Here is an 18,978-nt window from a genome sequence, read left to right as displayed (position 1 = left end):
AAATATCTCGCCAGCAATACTTTCATCCCATTTTAATATCTGCATTTTTTAATCTGCATTTTTTAATTTTAATGTAATTTTAATTCATTTTTATGTTTTTTTTTTTATCTCATAGCATACATATATCTATTTCAGGTATCCATTTATACTTCTTGACTAATTCTTCATGGCAAATTTATTTTAAGTCCTATGAACAATCTTTTTATTTCAGTTCGGTTGAGATTCATTACTATAGAGTTCTTCCTGAAAATCGTTAAAATCGAACTAAATGAAAACTGCTTCAAATAATGGTATTAAAATGCAGTTCAAATTATTCAATTAATTGATATGTTTTTCAACATTTTCCTAGCTGTCAATTTAAATAGCAAATAGGTAATATCAAATTAAATTACAACTTTTGCGTTGAATAATGTTATTTTAATTCAGTTCTTGTTTGCATGAGTTGCTCTGTTTTCATAAATAAGTGTAAATATGTTAGTTGTAGGCTACCAGAAGACCCTTGGCCACCTCCTGGACTTTCTCCTTGCCCGCCAGCTCCTCGGCGATCCTGAGGGCGAACTCGTAGGCGGTTCCTGGACCTCGACTGGTGATCAGATTGCCATCCTTGACCACAGTCTTGTCATCCACATAGCTAAAAGAAAACATCAAAATGGAATAGGATGGAGATCACAGGAAAATAAACTTAAGAGCTGGCATACCTGTAGTTATCCACCAGCTGGGGTTTCATTGAGGGATACGAGGTGAGGGATTTGCCGGAGGCGACGCCGTGCTTGGCCAGAACGGTGGGCGCGGCGCAGATGGCGGCGATGAGTCCGCCGGCGGACTCCTGGCTGCGCAGCAAGTCCCCGACCAGCGAGGACTCCCCCATGGCGTTGGAGCCACCCAGTCCGCCGGGCAGCACCACCACATCGAACTTATCCGAGGCAACCTTGGCCAGCGAGGTGTCCGGCAGGATCTGCACATCCCGCGAGCACTTCACCGCTTCCCCGCCATTCAAACCGGCTACGGTGACCTTGATCTATCATAGAGTGGAAAGTATAAGTATAGAACAGAGTGATTTAATGGAAAAGTAGGGGGCACTTACGCCCGCCCGTCTCAGAACGTCGGCGGCTATGATGAACTCCATCTCCTCCGCTCCGGGAGCCAAAATCACCAGCGCGCTTTTCGACATCTTGGTAAACTTAGAAAAGTGCCTTGAAATTTGAGAAAATCTAAAGAATACCATGCAGATACGATAACTTATCGATAGCCAGTTTACGAACGCAGCTTTGAGTTTTCGTCATCGAGGTTTTTTCAAAAGCTGAGCGGCAAACTAAAAACTTGTATAATTTGTTTCAAATTGGAGTTAGGCGACTAATTTGCTGCGTTCAAAACTTCTGTTTTTCACAGGAACTAAATATTTTCAGACTTACTCAAAATAAAGTTTTGCATTAGTATTGAAATATTAAGACTTTGAAATCAGTTTATTTTATTTATATAAGAATAGGATTGCGTCCATGCTACTTGCTAATCAGAATTGGTTTGAGACCTCGTTAACAATTCAAACAGGTCTTCTATAATTTCAAAGCGATAACATCTACTCGGTCTTAATATACTGTAATACTACTTTAATTTATATAAACTAATCAATCACTTGAAATATTTTTATATTAGTTTTCAATATAATATCGATGTTTATATGCCACAGTCATATCGATATCTGATGTGGTTGCCAGACCAAGTACAGATGATCCTCTCTAGAACCCCGTCTATCGATATCGGTCTATCGATATGTGAACATATCTAGCACGACGGCAGCAACAAAACCACGAATTAATTTTTCTAAATTTAAGCCAAACGCGCTTCGAAAATGCCTGGAAAATGCGATTGAATGAACGCGAAGAGTGATTGATTGCGAACGCGAGTGAATTAAGTGAAAATACGTCGGCGAATATCAGCGAATTGTCGTCAAAAGGCAAGGAAAAACGGAGAAAAAGAGGAAAAGCAATAAGTGCCGTGTGTGGGAAACGCGAAAAAGGCGAGAACAAAGAGGCGAAAAGCAAGGAAATTGCGTGGAAAACGTGGAAATCGCGAAGGAGTGAAGGTAATTGCGGAAAATGCCTGGTGAAAATGCAACGTTTGCAGCTGGAATTTGCGTATCTTCCAGTCCAAAAAGAAAATGCAATATCTGTTGAATGTGTGCGAGTGTGTGTGTGAGCCAGTGCGTGTGTGGCTGCGCTGGTGTGCGCCCCATGTGTGTGTTGGTGTGCATTTCCAATTGCCTGTGTGGAAAAGCGAGGAAAACTGCACGGAAAACGCACGAAAAGCAATCAAAAATTTGCGGAAAAGTGCCTGAAAACGAAATGCGAAGTACACACACAAATGCAACAGGCTGTATTTACATATTTCGCTCTCGCTCTCTCGTGGAATAAATCAGTACGTCTGCGTGCGAGTGTGTGTGTGTGTGTGGGGGAGAACGGAGGAGACAAAGAGAGCGAGCGAGAGGTTGCTACACAAATCGGATTAAATTCTTCTGTCTTGCCTCTCTTTCTGGCGGAGTGTACTGGTGTCCATGGAAAACTATCAATCTCGTAGAATTTTTAACTTTATTCCAGCATAATTTGGAATGCCATTCGTTTTCCCAACGACATTAGGCAAGGTCAATGTATGCACGCACTTTTCTCGGTTTTCCCGTTTCCTCTTACCATTTTCCAACTGAAACAACGGTTAATTGGCTGCGATATTCGTGTGTCGAAAGAATTACAAATTCGAGAAATCAAAAAGAAAACAATAAACAACGAAAACTGAGAGTACGACAATTAGAGTAACAGCAATAACAATAATAATAGTAGTAATTGCGGGAATACAAGGAAAACATGACGAAAACGTAGCCAGATTTGCATACAGTGAAGATCTACTAAGAGAAACTGCTAGGATTATTGTAGAATTGTGACATTTACTAAGAAGGAAAATTTGAAGCATTAAAATTTGAAAGTATGAAAATATTTAAGTAAACAAATTGAATTTTCATATTCAAATAATTAGTTCATGTTCATATTCATATAACATATTCATATTCATAAGAGTATGAGTCATGCACAAATATCGAATAATCACAAGGTGCTATTTAGATTTTGTAGAGCATTATATAGCGTTACTAATCTATTTAATCATATCCCACATATTGATATGAATTGAAAGAGCATATTCTTCACTATTCCACATAGGCAGAGGCCACTGTAGTCCTAGCAGAGATCAACTTTGTGACAGTATGCGCGGTGTTGATGCAACCGTGGGCAGCAGCTGCCTCCGATTTGCATGCGACTAGAGCACACAATCGGCGGAATGGGGAAAATCCGCGGGAGCAGCACAGTAAATGCTCAGACGCGAGATGTAAATGCGAAATGTGGCACAAGTAACTGCGGCCCATTGTAATTCGTAATTAGAGGCAGCGCCGCCACTTCAATGTCAGTGCGACAATAATTTCTCAGGCGGCCCGTTTGTGCTCGCGAAAAAGCAAAAGCACGAAACACGAAGCACAAAGCAAGAAACGAAGGGGCGGGACATCCAGACCTCCTCCTTGGCGGAGCCAGCCAGCCGAAAATTCATAAACTTAATTGCAATGAGATGCAGAATGTGTGTGACACAGCCATCTGTAGTTTGAATACTCTTCTAAAACTTGCTTTTTCAAACTTTTTTTTACTTGCCATCAAAAGCAGATTTTAGTTCTACATTCACTATTTGGTATAGAATGGAAGTAAACCATCGATTATTCTCTATCGGAATTCCAAATATTATGTGTACACAGCTATGATATAAACAAGCCCACAAAACTTGCAACTGAAATCGAAGCTAAAGTCCAAAAAACGCCTCCGAAATGTGCAAAACTTTGTTGTTGCAGTCACTAGTGGGACGGACTACTACTATTACTACTACTACTACTGCTACTATTGTTGTTTTTGTGCTTGTTGGCGATGTTGCGATTGTTGTTTTTGCTTAAAACCAGCAAACAGCGGCGTCATCGTCAGCGACGCTGGAAAATCGCTGGGATTCCATTCACATTCCAGCATGCAATTCGCAGTGGATTATGTGAGTGTGTTGTTGTTTGTTGCTGCCTTTGTTGTAGTTGTAGCTGTTGTTGCTGCTGCTGCTGGAACAGGTGAGGCTCCATTGGCGTCGATCGTGTGCATTCCACAGAGCACACAGATACACACACACACACGAGCGCAGATAGCCAACGAGCAGAGAGCAGGGCAATAAATACCAATACAGTGGGCTGTTTTTGCTGTTGTTGCTCGCCTTTAAAAGTAAATGAACGATAAAACAAGAAAAGGAAGAGGAAGTTTGGCGCGGGGATAGTGACGACCAAAGGGATACCCCGCAGAAAGTGGGGTAGCATAGTGCTATGTGGATATGGTTCCACTGTAATCTTTAAATGAAATGATTTTTGATTTTTATTGAGCATCCTAGTTCCTAAATCACATTGAAGAATATTAGGCTGTTATCCCAAAGATCGTATATCCCATATAAAGAGTGGGCTTTGTGGGGGTGTTCGCTGATCGTGGGCTAATCCTAATGCAAATCCCCAACCCCCTGGAATTTTCCGCACCCCTTCTGCGCCCCTGCTTCGCTGCAATGCAAGTCGAGCGATGTGGACGACGAAAATGCAATTTAGCTCGTTTTTCTTGCTTGCTTCGATCCCCGCCCCCTTTTCGTCGACCCCCTCCACACACACACATCTGCACTAGTGTGCGTGTGTTTGTGTGAGAGAGTGGATGAAAAAAGGGAAAACGAAACGAAAACAGAGAGAGAGCGCGAGCGGGAGAAAGAGAGCAAGAGCACAGGCGACCCAGCAGCCGCCGACCCGCCCCCTTTTTCCGCCTGCTGCCTCCCCTTTTCCGCCCCTTGCCGCCTGTGCTCTTCTTCTTCTCAGCCGCTGTGGAATGCGCATTTTTGCAATAATAATCAGCAACTAATACTATTTTTATCTGCTGCCCTGACGCGTCGCACACTTCTTCGCCTGCCTGTGCGTGTGTGTGTGTGTGTGTGTGTGTGTGTTGGGGTACTCTAGTGTTTGCCCCCTGCAGCGTGATTCTCTCTCCCTCTTCCACTCCCTCCCTCGCTCTCGCTCGCTCTCGTTCGGGGGCACGTAATTCCCTTGGGATTTCGGGATCTGCGGTTCATTACTACGCTTTCGTAATCTATCGGTTGATAAGTTATCAAAGTTGAAGGTAGATTATGGGCCAAAATCACATTTCTGATAAATTAGTATAAACAACAGTCTATTTTCAGTGTGAAAAACACGTTGAAAAAGAATAAAGTGAAACTTTGTAGTTTCTGAAAAAGTAAACCCAAGTCAAAATATGGTTACAAAATGGCAATTAAGTTAATCCCAAAGATACATGCAGCTTTCAGCAAATCTGTGTACACAGTGTAGTTCTCAGGTGATTAAACACATTACAGGTGTCAAAGTAAACGCAATCTGGACAACGCAAATATGCAGTCCCAGATGGGAAAGTGATTAGAGACTATTGCTCCAGAAAAGCGTTACACAGCTCGAAAAAGGGGGTAAATATGAAAAATGTGTAAAACTAACGAGCCATCAAGTGTCTCAATTAATGCTAAATGCGAAATTCTGCCTAAGCGAAAATAGGAAATAAAAGCCATTTAGATATGGCTTTAGATACGCAGCGGCACTCGCCCTTTCATGTGGAGGCACAGCTTTGGACGCAATTAAACAATTAAAGATTCCCATGGCGTAGCCGCTTAATAACGCATCTAAATCAAAATATTTCAGCAGTGCGATGCGGCGAGGGGGAGGGGGTGTCAGAGGGGCGTGGATTGCAAGTGAATTGAATGTTTGGATTGTTAATTAGTTATTGGATACTACGAGCCGTCTATTTGCGCAAAAATACTGTGCGGTATGCGTGGAATGCGAAAGTTTCCCAACTTGGCACCAAAACATATATACATACATATAGCCACCATAGTTATATAGTCAGCCAGGGCCGATCTCTGTTGACACTCGGATTTGGCGCGTGGGGCCGAGATGTTTACCCACCCGGGATCCATATGCTCCGCCGACTTCTTATCATCTATGTACATGTGTGCTCAACCCCGGCCAAATTCGCATTCCTTGGCAAGAGCTAATAGAGCGGAATTAAAGTAAAGAAGCGAAACAACAAAACAACTTTTGTCAACAGAATAATTAAAACTCATGTTTCGCCGTGCCATTTCGTGGCTCCCAGCTTTTTATGTTCGACTGAATTTACAGGGCAATCAAAACGCTGTTTGCGGATCAAGGCACCGAGTCATTCGTGTTTGGATGTCGGCAGATGCCTATGGCTCATTATCTCCGGATATATGTACACACATTTGTGGACACGAGTGCGTCGCGCGGAATGTCAACTAACTTTATGGAGCCATTAATATGGGGGCAGTGCTAGTGCTTCTAGGCCAACAAATATTCGAGATACATGCAGCAGGTATCTGTGAGTACAAGATTGTTTCTTGGGCTTCAAATTCATCAGAATGCAATCGAATAGGCAACATCTGGCTAGTTGGATTGTATTCCCCGCTGCAGGGTATCATGCACTTCGATCAGCCGCTGCGTTTCCTTACTCATTTGCACTTGGCACAAATTCGGCGAAATTCCGTGTTTGTTTACACATCTATCTGTCGATGGCTATTTCATAGTCAGGTGCGCACGCCACTCCCTCCCCTCGAGCTCCACCCCCTCCCCCTCCACACACACACACAGCTCCAAATCTACATACATACATGCATACATATGATACACGCATATAGTGTGAACTTAATGGTTCGTCATAAAATTGGGTTTGTTTTTGCGTTGCCGGGGGATTTTTGTTTCGTTTACATTTCCCCAGAATTCGAAACATGACATAAGAGCATAATTTATGTGTGCACCCCCACCTTTTCGCATTTTGCCCCCGATCTGCTGCAACTTGGAGGCAGTTAGGGTCTCAAAATCACTGGAAAAAAGCATGCAAAAGAAGCACTTCCTCCACGAGTCGCCATGGTCATTACGAACAATGAGTGGGGATTTTCCGGCTGCTCTTTAAGACCCTCGATAGTGGGTGACTCACGTTGCTGGCACTCAAATGGGCCGACAAACCCATCAACTGGGCAAGGTAGTGCTGCCAATTTGGACTCTTTTACCGGTGAAGTAGCTAGAGTTTTTGGAAGATCCACCACGGAATTCCATATAAATAATGCTATTGAGTTGAGTGTTGGGAAAGCAGAGATATGTAGAATAATATTATAATATTATATCTATCTTTTTCTCATAATGGTTTCTCGGAACCACTGTAATCAAGTTCAGTTTGTGTGAACCCAAGAGCCCCGTGTGGGTTCCCAATGAATGGGTCACTTTGGAGGCGGCTGATTCGCATCATGTGGCTTTTGGCATTTGGTATTTAGCGTAGAGCGTGTGACAATTTTCGTTTGATCAATTTTCTCACCCGACTGCCCGTCTTCCGTCTATTTTCAGCTCCAAGTTGGCCGCCATCGATTCGTGCGTAGGATCAATTAAGATTCCGAGAGGCCGAGAATCGGCTCAAATCAAATTAAAATCAACTAATATTTTGGTATTCAGATATTCAAATGGCATTCATTCATCGCCTGCGACTTTTATTCGGATCTGCCAACTATTTTCGAATTTGAATTGTGTCTGCGGCGGGCGCAGAATCTCTGATAAAGCGGAGGAATAAAATCGGAAAACAACAAATACAAACACAAATGAAACGCGGGGAGCAGTATTTACATGCCAAATGAATGCTGGGTAGGCGAGCGGGGGTTTCTGTTATAATGCAAATGCGAATGTGAACGCGAATGCGAATGCGAGTGGAAGAATTCCCGGCGCGAGTGATAAATAATCCGACGACAAACAAAGCAGAAGCCTACACCGCGAGAAAGAGCAGTGCAAACACATTTATCTTTATTGAGAGCAACAAAATCAAGATCGAGATAATAAAGCATCCCAAACCCTCGCCTTAGTTCGTTGTAGTCACAGATATTCGCCACAGATATTCAAAGGCGAAAAGGTGCTCGGCATCGCCAGACAAACGAGTAATCCATCTATTTACGTGTATTTCATACAAAACAACCAATTAAATAATAATAAAAATAATAATAATCGTAGAGAGGCAGAGCCAAATCCAATTCCCGGCCGCCGATGTGCCCCAGTGTGTGTGTGTGTGTGTGTGCTGTGCCAGTGTTAGTGTGTGGAGCATTTCTGTGATATGAGTGCTAAATGCCACAGGGCGAAGCAGCAGCATCATGCATCCAGCGGGCGAAAAAAGGGGCGGTCGCCCCAATGATAAATACACGGCGGAAGCCCTCGAGAGCATCAAGCAGGACCTAACCCGATTCGAAGTACAAAATAACCATAGGAATAATCAGGTAAATATACAAATATATACTATGGTCTAACATAGTATAATTAGTATCTCTTATCACCGCGAATTCTTCAGCAACTGCCAGAGATTCACTACACTGGATTCTACAACCAGTGTTGCATAAATTTGCATGCATTTGCTAGTCTGTTCTGCGAATCAGATCGTAGATCTTATCAAATGATGAATGGGTTGAACACAGATCTTCATTCAGTTAACACAACAGCTAAAGATAAACCAAAACTAGATATGCGAACTCTCAGTTTATTCACAAGTTCTTGAGACTTAATTCAAACAATCATAGTATATCTTTTTTTTTTTAGTCGTTTTCCAAAAGTATTTCCACATCTGACTCACCCGAATGAATGCTCGATTCGAGCTGCCGAACAGGCTTAAGGAATTTAAATAACCGTTTAGCTCCGTGCCACTCAGAGCTCATCTTGGTAGATCTCGGCTTAGCCCGGCTCCATGCTACTTAGGATCGGCTTGGCTCTCGCGTGGAAGTTATGCCATTAAACGCTTATCACGGTTTTTATGGTCGGTCGACAAATGATGCGACAACCTAGACGACACAAGGCAGAAAAGAAGACAACTATTAAAAACTAACAACCAGATAAATGCCAGCCACAAAGGAACAATATACATATATCTTTCGAATAGAGTGGGTGTTTTTCGTGGCCAGACGGGAAAAGTGTGGATACTTCATTTTATGGCTATTATACAGTTAAATTATTATATTGTTAAATCAATTAAGTGTGTCTGGGATCTAAAGAATCACAAACCCCAGCCTACAATCGAAATTCTCTTCTGCCAAGAATAACGTAAGATTTATATTTAGAAACTGGCACGAGCCGCAGACTTTTCACCTGCGCGCGCGAGTTTGCACAAGGTCATCAGGTGGGCGGACTGGGAGGTGGGTTGGTCAGCTGTGGGAAACCCAGCCACTGGAGTTGGCCATTAGCCTGGCTGAAAAGCAAATAGCTAGACGAGCTACATATATGAATAAGCCAAATTAATGAACTGGCAGGCGAAGTGCAATTGACCTTCTGCCTTTTGAGTGGGTGGATGGGTGGCGACGGGCGGGCAGACAAGTGACCAGCGGAAGAGGGACAAGAGACAAGCTACACGGAAAGAAAAGCAGCTTGTTTGAGTAGAAGGGGGAGAAAAATATAGTATTATATAGCCTACTTTGGTTCTAGAATGGAATATAGAATTTTGAAGTTAATATTAACGATTCATTGAATACTACCATTGTTAAATGAATTTTCTTTCCGTGTAGAAAGAGCGGAATCGAGAGCACACACACGAGACGATCTTCAGAGCTCCGAAGTGTGCGTGCACGCGATCGCCCTGGATTCTTGGCATTGACGTCACACTGTGAACTCAAACGATCCGATCGGAATATGTGTATATATGTGCATATATTCCAAGCCAATTGATGAGTGGGTTGCTATTGATTTCAGTGAATGCCCAAAATTCCCCAAAAGATTGCACAGCAGCGCCCGAATGACTAATGGTTTCAGCACCAAGTCTGCAATTAGCACTAATCTAATCCTCTTAACTGGTGATCATCTCCTCGATCCGAAGGATTCTTAGTTAATAGAGTGCATATACCTTCTGATTTCCAACTCATAATGCTACTCTTTTGAAGAGACTGCAACTATCTGGGAAATGACTTGTTTATGGTTATTTAGATGTTTTTTGAGAGAGTGAGTGTCTTTTCAATAATTCACGACTCCCAAAGCCGGCGGTTTTGATGACTAACCCATTTCGATGAGTGCTCCTCTGTCAGCATTTCCTTTAAGCCACTATTAAAGATTTCAATCGCTGCAATGACCAAAGTTCCGAAACGGGCTTTAAGAAACGCCAAAGAGCTGCGCAGAAAGGAGTCGCGGGTTGAGGACATAAAAATTCTTAAATATTATCTGACGGGTCATCAATTTAAAGTTTTACGACCTCCACTTGCCAGCTACTGTTTGCTGCGCCTGTAAATTATGTTCCCGGCTCTTTGGATTCGCTCTCGAGGATCAGGCCAGCGAACGAAATTCCAGAGGCTACGAGGAAGCAGGGCGGCGGAGTTTTCTCTTAATCCAGGCGATGGGCGTGCTCAGGTTTTGGCCATAAAATATATGCCTGCGAGGAGCTGGCTAATTGTTATGACTGCGGCCAGTTCGGACAGGCCAATTTAGTGCTGCAATTGCGGTGCCATTGGCATTGCTCTTTGGACGGTGGTGGCTCCTGGGTTCGGGGGCTTCGGTTTTGGCCAACTTTCGCCCGGCTTTTCGGCCTACGCCTCCCCGAACGGCCAAGCACAATGGCCCGGCTAATTGGTCATGCTGAGCGCTAAATACCAGAAACCCATAATCTGCTCATATATGGCTCATATGTTCGGAATACTCTATCCGAGCGGGTTTTCCTCCATATGTGGGCAGTCCATGTCGGGGCGATAAACGATAGACGATAAATAAACATGAAATTTATGCACGACCCGATCAACACTTTCAGCGCGCTTGCTCGCGCCCACACAAACGATTGCCAATCGGACAGGCTGATGAACTATTTGATACCCCTTAAAACGTAGTCACACACATATTTATATTTTTATTAACTTTTTATTTCTATTGAACTACTTTGACTCGGTCTGTGCTTTTAATGCCACTGTAACTATTATCGTAATGGGTATCTTATAGTCCACTCTTCGGTGTAAGACCTCTCTTTTTGGCGGCGTTTTAGCCGGTTAGCTACCAGCGAACAACGCCTTGAAACTCATTCAGCTTCTGCTATAAATATCCATATCGAAAATGGTTGGGCCGCAAGTATGCAGAGAAATTAATTAAAATAACAAACGCCGATAATAAATAAAAAACCGAACGCAAAGCGAATAAACAAGCCGCCGAGTAGACGCGACGCCAACGCATTCAGCAGTGAGCCAAATGCCATTACAATAAAAATTAAAATAATCCATAAATAAATTAGTAAACAAAACGAATCAGTCGACTGCTGGAAGCGGAGGTCCCAACTCTTACCAATCCAATCGGGTACATCCCATCCTCAAGATCTGTCGCATATTTGGTGCTACACATGTAATCCCCATTTAGATTTGGTGCGAACCCAGCTATTTATAATAAGTGTGGGCACAGTGGGTGTCAAAAGTAGGTCTACCCATCTGTCCATCAACATTAGTGCACTACTGTACATAGTAGTGTACTTATAGATTGGAGATAGTACCTTGAAGGGAACACTTTTCTGGTATCCCAGGGTATCGGAACACTTTTCGTTGGCACTGTTTCGCTGTCTGTGAACATTTTATGGGGGACACATTTCATTTCGAGCGAAATGGAATTCCTTGGGGTGCAATTTTAAACTAATTTGCGCGATTTTCGTGCGAAAAATTTGTTGAACCTGTCGGTGGGTCGCTTTCGCTCGATTTTCTTTATTCTCGCGCTCTGCTCCGTGCTTCAGCGATTTTTCTCAGGAATTTTCACCTAAATATATATCGCACATAGTACAGCCATATCCCACATATATCAGAAGCTGCGATCGCCGAAAAAGAATGTGTGTTGCCTCTAATAATAACAAAAGACAACAGACACACGCACAGCCCCCAAGTGCAAACACAAACAAAAGAATGTTTGGCCATATCCATATAGTGATTCTACGGAACGATCTCTTCCCTAAAACAACCAAGAGTCTTTAGTTTGACTTGGAAGAATGGAAGCACTTGCATTTCCTATGCCAATCTAATCTAAACTGAGGCGACTCTCGTAGCTGGTCTTCCCTGTACCCACATTTTACACAACTATTACAGAGCTGCCAAGAATTTCGAATTTTGATATATTCAGTTGGTTATGCCCCATTGCGACTTTCGCCAAATGCCAAGGGAATCTCAGTTACATAGTATGCCATGTTCAAGGCTGCATACTTGGTTGATCGTCTCCATTGATCCGTGCAGAAAGGTGACCCCGACCTGCATTCCTGGTTCCGTAACTTATTGATAACTTATATTGTAAAGATGTTGGCTTACATCACTACTCACATTCTGCAAATTGTATATATAAGGTATATTCTTAAGTAATCCCAAATTCCTTTGACCTTGCCACAGTCTAATCGCTGTGCAAAGTGCATTGGAGACCGCAGAGCAGAGGAGCTTAAGTGGATTAGCGAAAGTGTTTCGGCAATTCTACGGTTCGCGTTGCCGTCGCCCTAAAGTCCGCCGTAAATCCAATTTATTTTATTTGAAAATGTGGCAAATGTAGCAATGCCAATTTGCGTGGGCGACACTTTCTTCGCGGTCTTCTTGTTGCACTTGCTGATTTAGTGAGCCCATTGGCTTTCGCTAATTTGCCGTAAATTGGCTTTCATGTAAGACTGCTAGGAGGAAGGGGGGAGGGGCACCGGGATGCGGGGCTAAGAGACCCCCTCAAAGAGCGACGCACAGTCTGCTGGGGGTCTTTGTCGGGTTTCGCTTGGCTCGCGTCCTTGGATTTAATTTGATGCCCATTAAAATCGCGACATGTAGAGTGGGTGAAATTCCCCAGAATCATTCCCCAAAGAAAGAGGCCACTTTGACATCATTCAAAGTTCAAAGATTATTACCCACAGCGGCTGTGATCAATATATGCATAACTTCTACCAAAAATCGTGTTTTAATACTTATAATCCTCAATTATTAATTTAAACATTATACTGAAAGGGTAATTTATTAAGTAAAATACGTAATTCCTTGACAAACCGGTCTACATTCATTCACTTTAATCGATTTGTTATCTTTTTAAGCGTGAATTTAATAAATAATTTTAATTGCATTAAAGTACCAGTTAAATGACTTACAGATTGTTGAGTTATTTACTGCTTTTTTAACTTAGCACGCATAAATTAAATTGAAATTTAACAAAATTCTTAAGAATTCGAACAAAGTATCGCATGCGAATTCCCATCACGGTTCCATCTCTAGAAGAAAGACAGAGAGGGGGGCATCCAAAGTCATAAAATCGAGGATCAGTCACAAAAGGGCAAGAGATGATCGGCGGGGGGAAAGGGTGGGCCGACGAAGGAGGAGTATCAAAAGAACGCGTAAAACGGGTAGCTGCCGAGGAGCGAAAGAGAGGCACAAGGAGCAGTGCAGGACCAACAAGCGAGTGGAAGCGAGATGGAGGCAAGGGCAACCTTCGCTGCAAGTGTGTTCTTGTGTTTTGGAGCGCATCTGGCAGCCGGCTCTTCTTACCCTTCTCTTCCCCTCTCTTATTCTTCCTGCTCCCTATTCTCCCCCGCCCATCCGTTCGCTCCGTCTCGCTCGCTCACATGGCCTGCGCCTGACTTTTAGGAATTTCACGACGACGGCAAGAATTTTATTTCGTTGCTTTGGTCGCCTCGTTTCTTGGGTCTTTTGTTTTAGCCTTCGATTCGCTTTTGTTGCTCTTTGTTTTTGTTTTCAGCATGCACGCCTTTTGTTTGGTTTTTGATAGAAGCGCTCTACTTCAAAAGAATGTGGGGTATTTCTTTCAGTGCAGGAAGTCGATCGCACAGGGGCGTAGTGGAAAGGATTTAATAAGGGGATTTCTGAAGTGGCATGCAAATATGATCTGCAATTTCCATGATTTAACTAATCCTTTGCAACCATCTCTTCCAGAATTACACACCTCTGCGATACACGGCGACCAACGGACGCAACGATGCACTTACTCCGGACTATCACCACGCCAAGCAGCCGATGGAGCCGCCACCCTCCGCCTCTCCTGCGCCGGACGTGGTCATCCCGCCGCCGCCCGCCATTGTAGGTCAGCCTGGAGCCGGCTCCATATCCGTATCCGGTGTGGGCGTTGGAGTTGTGGGCGTGGCGAACGGACGAAAGATGATGACGGCCCTGATGCCAAACAAGCTGATCCGGAAGCCGAGCATCGAGCGGGACACGGCGAGCAGTCACTACCTGCGCTGCAGTCCGGCTCTGGACTCCGGAGCCGGCAGCTCCCGGTCGGACAGCCCCCATTCGCACCACACCCACCAGCCGAGCGCGAGGACGGTGGGGAATCCGGGCGGAAATGGTGGATTTTCTCCGTCGCCAAGCGGTTTCAGTGAGGTGGCTCCACCGGCGCCGCCGCCACGCAATCCCACCGCCTCCAGCGCGGCCACGCCCCCACCGCCAGTGCCGCCCACCAGCCAGGCGTATGTGAAGCGGCGATCGCCGGCCCTGAACAACCGCCCGCCGGCGATAGCGCCACCCACTCAGCGGGGCAACTCACCTGTAATAACCCAGAACGGGCTGAAGAACCCGCAACAGCAGTTGACGCAGCAGCTGAAGTCCCTGAACCTGTACCCCGGCGGAGGCAGTGGAGCAGTGGTGGAGCCACCGCCGCCATACCTAATCCAAGCCGGAGCCGGAGGAGCAGCTCCACCGCCGCCACCACCCAGTTACACGGCCTCAATGCAGTCGCGGCAGTCGCCCACGCAATCCCAACAATCGGACTACAGGAAATCCCCGAGCAGTGGTATATACTCGGCCACATCGGCGGGCTCGCCGAGTCCCATTACCGTGTCCCTGCCGCCGGCGCCGCTGGCGAAGCCACAACCACGAGTCTACCAGGCCAGGAGTCAGCAGCCAATCATCATGCAGAGTGTGAAGAGCACGCAGGTCCAGAAGCCCGTGCTGCAAACGGCAGTGGCGCCCCAATCGCCATCGAGTGCCTCGGCCAGCAATTCACCAGTCCACGTGCTGGCCGCTCCACCCTCTTACCCTCAGAAGTCCGCGGCAGTGGTGCAGCAGCAGCAACAGGCAGCAGCGGCGGCCCACCAGCAGCAGCATCAGCACCAGCAATCCAAACCACCAACGCCCACAACACCGCCTTTGGTGGGTTTGAACAGCAAGCCCAACTGCCTGGAGCCACCGTCCTATGCCAAGAGCATGCAGGCCAAGGCGGCCACGGTGGTGCAGCAGCAGCAGCAACAGCAGGTCCAGCAGCAGCAGGTGCAACAGCAGCAGCAGCAGCAACACCAGCAGCAGCAGCAGCAACTGCAGGCCTTGAGGGTGCTCCAGGCACAGGCACAGGCACAGAGGGAGCGGGATCAACGGGAGCGGGAACGAGATCAGCAGAAGCTGGCCAATGGAAATCCTGGCCGTCAGCTGCTTCCGCCGCCGCCCTATCAGAGCAACAACAACAGCGAGATCAAACCACCGAGCTGCAACAACAACAACATACAGATAAGCAACAGCAACCTGGCGACGACCCCGCCCATTCCGCCTGCCAAATACAATAACAACTCCTCCAACACGGGCGCGAACAGCTCGGGGGGCAGCAACGGATCCACCGGCACCACCGCCTCCTCGTCGACCACCTGCAAGAAGATCAAGCACGCCTCGCCCATCCCGGAGCGCAAGAAGATCTCCAAGGAGAAGGAGGAGGAGCGCAAGGAGTTCCGCATCAGGCAGTACTCGCCGCAGGCCTTCAAGTTTTTCATGGAGCAGCACATAGAGAACGTGATCAAGTCGTACCGCCAGCGCACGTACCGCAAGAATCAGCTGGAGAAGGAGATGCACAAAGTGGGACTGCCCGATCAGACCCAAATCGAGATGAGGAAAATGCTGAACCAAAAGGAGAGCAACTACATTCGATTGAAGCGCGCCAAGATGGACAAGAGCATGTTCGTCAAACTGAAGCCCATTGGAGTGGGTGCCTTTGGCGAGGTTACGCTGGTGAGCAAGATCGACACCTCCAACCATTTGTATGCGATGAAAACCCTGCGGAAAGCGGACGTTCTCAAGCGGAATCAGGTGGCCCACGTGAAGGCCGAGAGGGATATCCTCGCGGAAGCCGACAACAACTGGGTGGTGAAGTTGTACTACAGCTTCCAGGACAAGGATAATCTGTACTTTGTGATGGACTACATACCAGGTGAGTGGAAACTTAGCAGTCCATCGAAGTGTATCGGAGTGAAAATGCCAATGGTGAATAATCCACAGGTGGTGATCTGATGTCGCTGCTCATCAAACTGGGCATTTTCGAGGAGGAACTGGCCAGATTCTACATCGCCGAGGTCACCTGCGCCGTGGACAGTGTCCACAAAATGGGCTTCATTCACAGGTAATGGAGCGGTTAGCAGTTGCTTCAGTTATCGCAGTCACACTCACATTTTGCTACGGATTCACCCACAGAGACATCAAGCCTGACAACATACTCATCGATAGGGATGGACACATAAAGCTCACCGACTTTGGCCTGTGCACGGGATTCCGATGGACGCACAACTCGAAGTACTACCAGGAGAACGGTGAGATGCAATTAACTAACGAAGTGTTTAACATGTAATAATACCATTCCTGCTTTGATAGGCAATCACTCGCGCCAGGACTCGATGGAGCCTTGGGAGGAATACTCCGAGAACGGACCCAAGCCCACCGTGCTGGAGAGGTGAGTTTCGTACACTTAATTAATAGGATCGGCCGTTAATAAAAGTATGCCGAACTCGCAGGCGACGGATGCGCGATCACCAAAGAGTCCTGGCCCACTCGCTGGTGGGCACCCCGAACTACATAGCTCCCGAGGTGCTGGAGAGGAGTGGGTACACGCAGCTGTGCGACTACTGGAGCGTGGGCGTCATCCTCTACGAGATGCTGGTGGGTCAGCCGCCCTTCCTGGCCAACAGTCCGCTGGAAACGCAACAAAAGGTTCGCTCTTCGGATTCCTTTCAAAGCCAAGTGCATAACCATGACTTGCTTCATTACAGGTCATCAACTGGGAGAAAACGCTGCATATTCCGCCGCAGGCCGAGTTATCCCGCGAGGCCACGGACTTGATAAGGAGGCTCTGTGCGTCGGCTGACAAGCGGCTGGGCAAGAGCGTGGACGAGGTCAAGGGCCACGACTTCTTCAAGGGCATCGACTTTGCCGACATGCGGAAGCAGAAGGCGCCCTACATACCGGAAATCAAGCACCCGACGGACACATCCAACTTTGATCCCGTGGATCCGGAGAAGCTGCGCTCGAATGACTCCACCATGAGCAGCGGCGACGATGTCGACCAGAACGACCGCACCTTCCACGGCTTTTTCGAATTTACCTTCCGTCGCTTCTTCGACGACAAGCAGCCGCCGGATATGACGGATGATCAGGCGCCGGTTTACGTCTGAAAAGAACATCCATGTGCCCAACACCAACACCCCACCCCACCCCCGAATCATTGTTAGTCAAATAGTCACAAAGAGGGGATAGAAACCATCGAGTGGGCTTGCATTGTAAAGAAAGCGTGGCTATAGAATGAAACTATATACATAATATAAATTATAGGAGACAGTAGAGGCGGGAGCTACGTATATGCATACAAATAATATACATATATATATACATATGCCCTAGGGCATGAACTGAATAAATATAAAACGGAGCCGAGTAGAGATGAAACGAGAGGAGCGAGTCAGGACCTTCGACCTTTAACTGAACATAGTATATCCTTCTGCTGCTCCACAACAAACGCTGTAACCATACATACATATATATTTAAATTGTTAGAATTCAAAGGGACCAACTGGAAATCGAACCTTTCTGGTGCTCAAAGCAACGCAAAACAAAACGCCTTAAACTACGAGACGAGACGAGATCGCGAATTTACCCAACCCAACCACTCCACTCCTCTCCCTTCTCCACCTCCGATCGGTGGCCGGATTCGAACTCAGCAGGCTGGTTGAATCCGGCCATCCCACGACTTCCCATTCAGCATTGAGATTGCGAGGTGCGCGATGGAGAACGAACGGAGACCAGACGTCGCACGGCAGCGATATAAGCGGGTCTTATAAGCCTAATCTAAATCTAATCTGGGAAAACAGGACCCATGTGTAATCGGTGTCCTGCCATCCAATTCGTCTACCACTGCTCTTCAACTGTGTCCTCCCCAACAGAACAAACTTAGACGTAGCCTATGTGAAAAGCTAGCAATGTTAGACCAACTTGTTGAATGCCAAATGAAATTGTTTAGCCCCACGAGGAAAGCGCGGGGGAAATTCAACACTTATTCTCTGATAGCAAACGGAAAAAAACAGAAACAGCACGAGGAGATGTGAGGAAATTGTAATCTTCTTAATGTAATATTGTAAAGAACACGTTAATTGTAATCTATGCTAGAGTTGTGTAGCGCCCTAAGATGTTTTTTAGTTTATAGACCGCTAACCGTAATCTAGTTTAATTCCTAACACTAAGCGAGAGTACAGTACATCGGTTTTTTTGTTTGTCGTAGGTTCGTTGGAAAATGCTTAACGGGAAACGATTTGTTTTTCTCTTTAATTAGCTTCAGTTTGTGTGTGCGTGTGTTTTTATTGTGAATTATACATAATCCATCTGAATATTCAGGGGTGGAGCCTATTTTAAATGTGAGATCGAGCTAATTGAAGGAAATACAAACAAACTCTGTGTGCCTTGGCCAATTAGTTTACTAAAGCAAATTAATAAATGGAAAAGAAAACGTACGCAAAGAGGCGTCTGATTTGTGTTCTGGGAAGGTGGGAAAAGTTTTAAATCTCTTATTATACAAAAGAAAACTATTGAGGTGATTAATTCTCTAAGTGTAATCGAAAATTTCAGTTTATGTTAACATCACAGAAC

At 45.7% G+C, this 18,978-nt stretch overlaps 2 protein-coding genes across 2 annotated transcripts; one reads left to right on the top strand and one right to left on the bottom strand.

Annotated features, from left to right (window-relative positions):
- Positions 1-412: 412 nt before the first annotated feature.
- Positions 413-1,236, bottom strand: LOC117142670 (protein dj-1beta). The gene is made up of 3 exons (XM_033306803.1): positions 1,085-1,236; positions 699-1,018; positions 413-631 (listed from the first exon to the last, which is right to left on the bottom strand). The coding sequence occupies exons 1-3, from the start codon at positions 1,223-1,225 to the stop codon at positions 475-477; spliced, it is 618 nt and encodes a 205-aa protein (XP_033162694.1). The 5' UTR covers positions 1,226-1,236; the 3' UTR covers positions 413-474.
- A 527-nt stretch (positions 1,237-1,763) lies between these two features.
- On the top strand, positions 1,764-18,842 carry LOC117142669 (serine/threonine-protein kinase Warts). The gene is made up of 8 exons (XM_033306802.1): positions 1,764-2,083; positions 7,490-8,400; positions 14,023-16,279; positions 16,348-16,468; positions 16,540-16,655; positions 16,717-16,795; positions 16,857-17,052; positions 17,112-18,842. Exons 2-8 carry the CDS (start codon positions 8,278-8,280, stop codon positions 17,511-17,513), a joined length of 3,294 nt encoding a protein of 1,097 aa, XP_033162693.1. The 5' UTR covers positions 1,764-2,083; positions 7,490-8,277; the 3' UTR covers positions 17,514-18,842.
- The last annotated feature ends 136 nt before the right edge of the window (positions 18,843-18,978 follow it).

This window comes from Drosophila mauritiana, chromosome 3R (assembly GCF_004382145.1).
Source record: "Drosophila mauritiana strain mau12 chromosome 3R, ASM438214v1, whole genome shotgun sequence".
Lineage (NCBI taxonomy): Eukaryota > Metazoa > Arthropoda > Insecta > Diptera > Drosophilidae > Drosophila > Drosophila mauritiana.
The sequence above is the reverse complement of the archived record's forward strand: the minus strand, read 5'-3'. Positions and strand labels throughout refer to the sequence as shown.

Bases quoted from the DNA above. Each gene is read 5' to 3' on its own strand.
- LOC117142670 (XM_033306803.1), bottom strand. From the start codon at position 1,225: ATGGTATTCTTTAGATTTTCTCAAATTTCAAGGCACTTTTCTAAGTTT. The intron at 1,019-1,084 runs GTAAGTGCCCCC...ACTCTATGATAG, and splicing joins ACGTTCTGAGACGGGCGGGC to ATCAAGGTCACCGTAGCCGG. The intron at 632-698 runs GTATGCCAGCTC...GTTTTCTTTTAG, and splicing joins CAGCTGGTGGATAACTACAG to CTATGTGGATGACAAGACTG.
- LOC117142669 (XM_033306802.1), top strand. From the start codon at position 8,278: ATGCATCCAGCGGGCGAAAAAAGGGGCGGTCGCCCCAATGATAAATAC. The intron at 16,469-16,539 runs GTAATGGAGCGG...ATTCACCCACAG, and splicing joins AAAATGGGCTTCATTCACAG to AGACATCAAGCCTGACAACA. The intron at 16,796-16,856 runs GTGAGTTTCGTA...CCGAACTCGCAG, and splicing joins AAGCCCACCGTGCTGGAGAG to GCGACGGATGCGCGATCACC.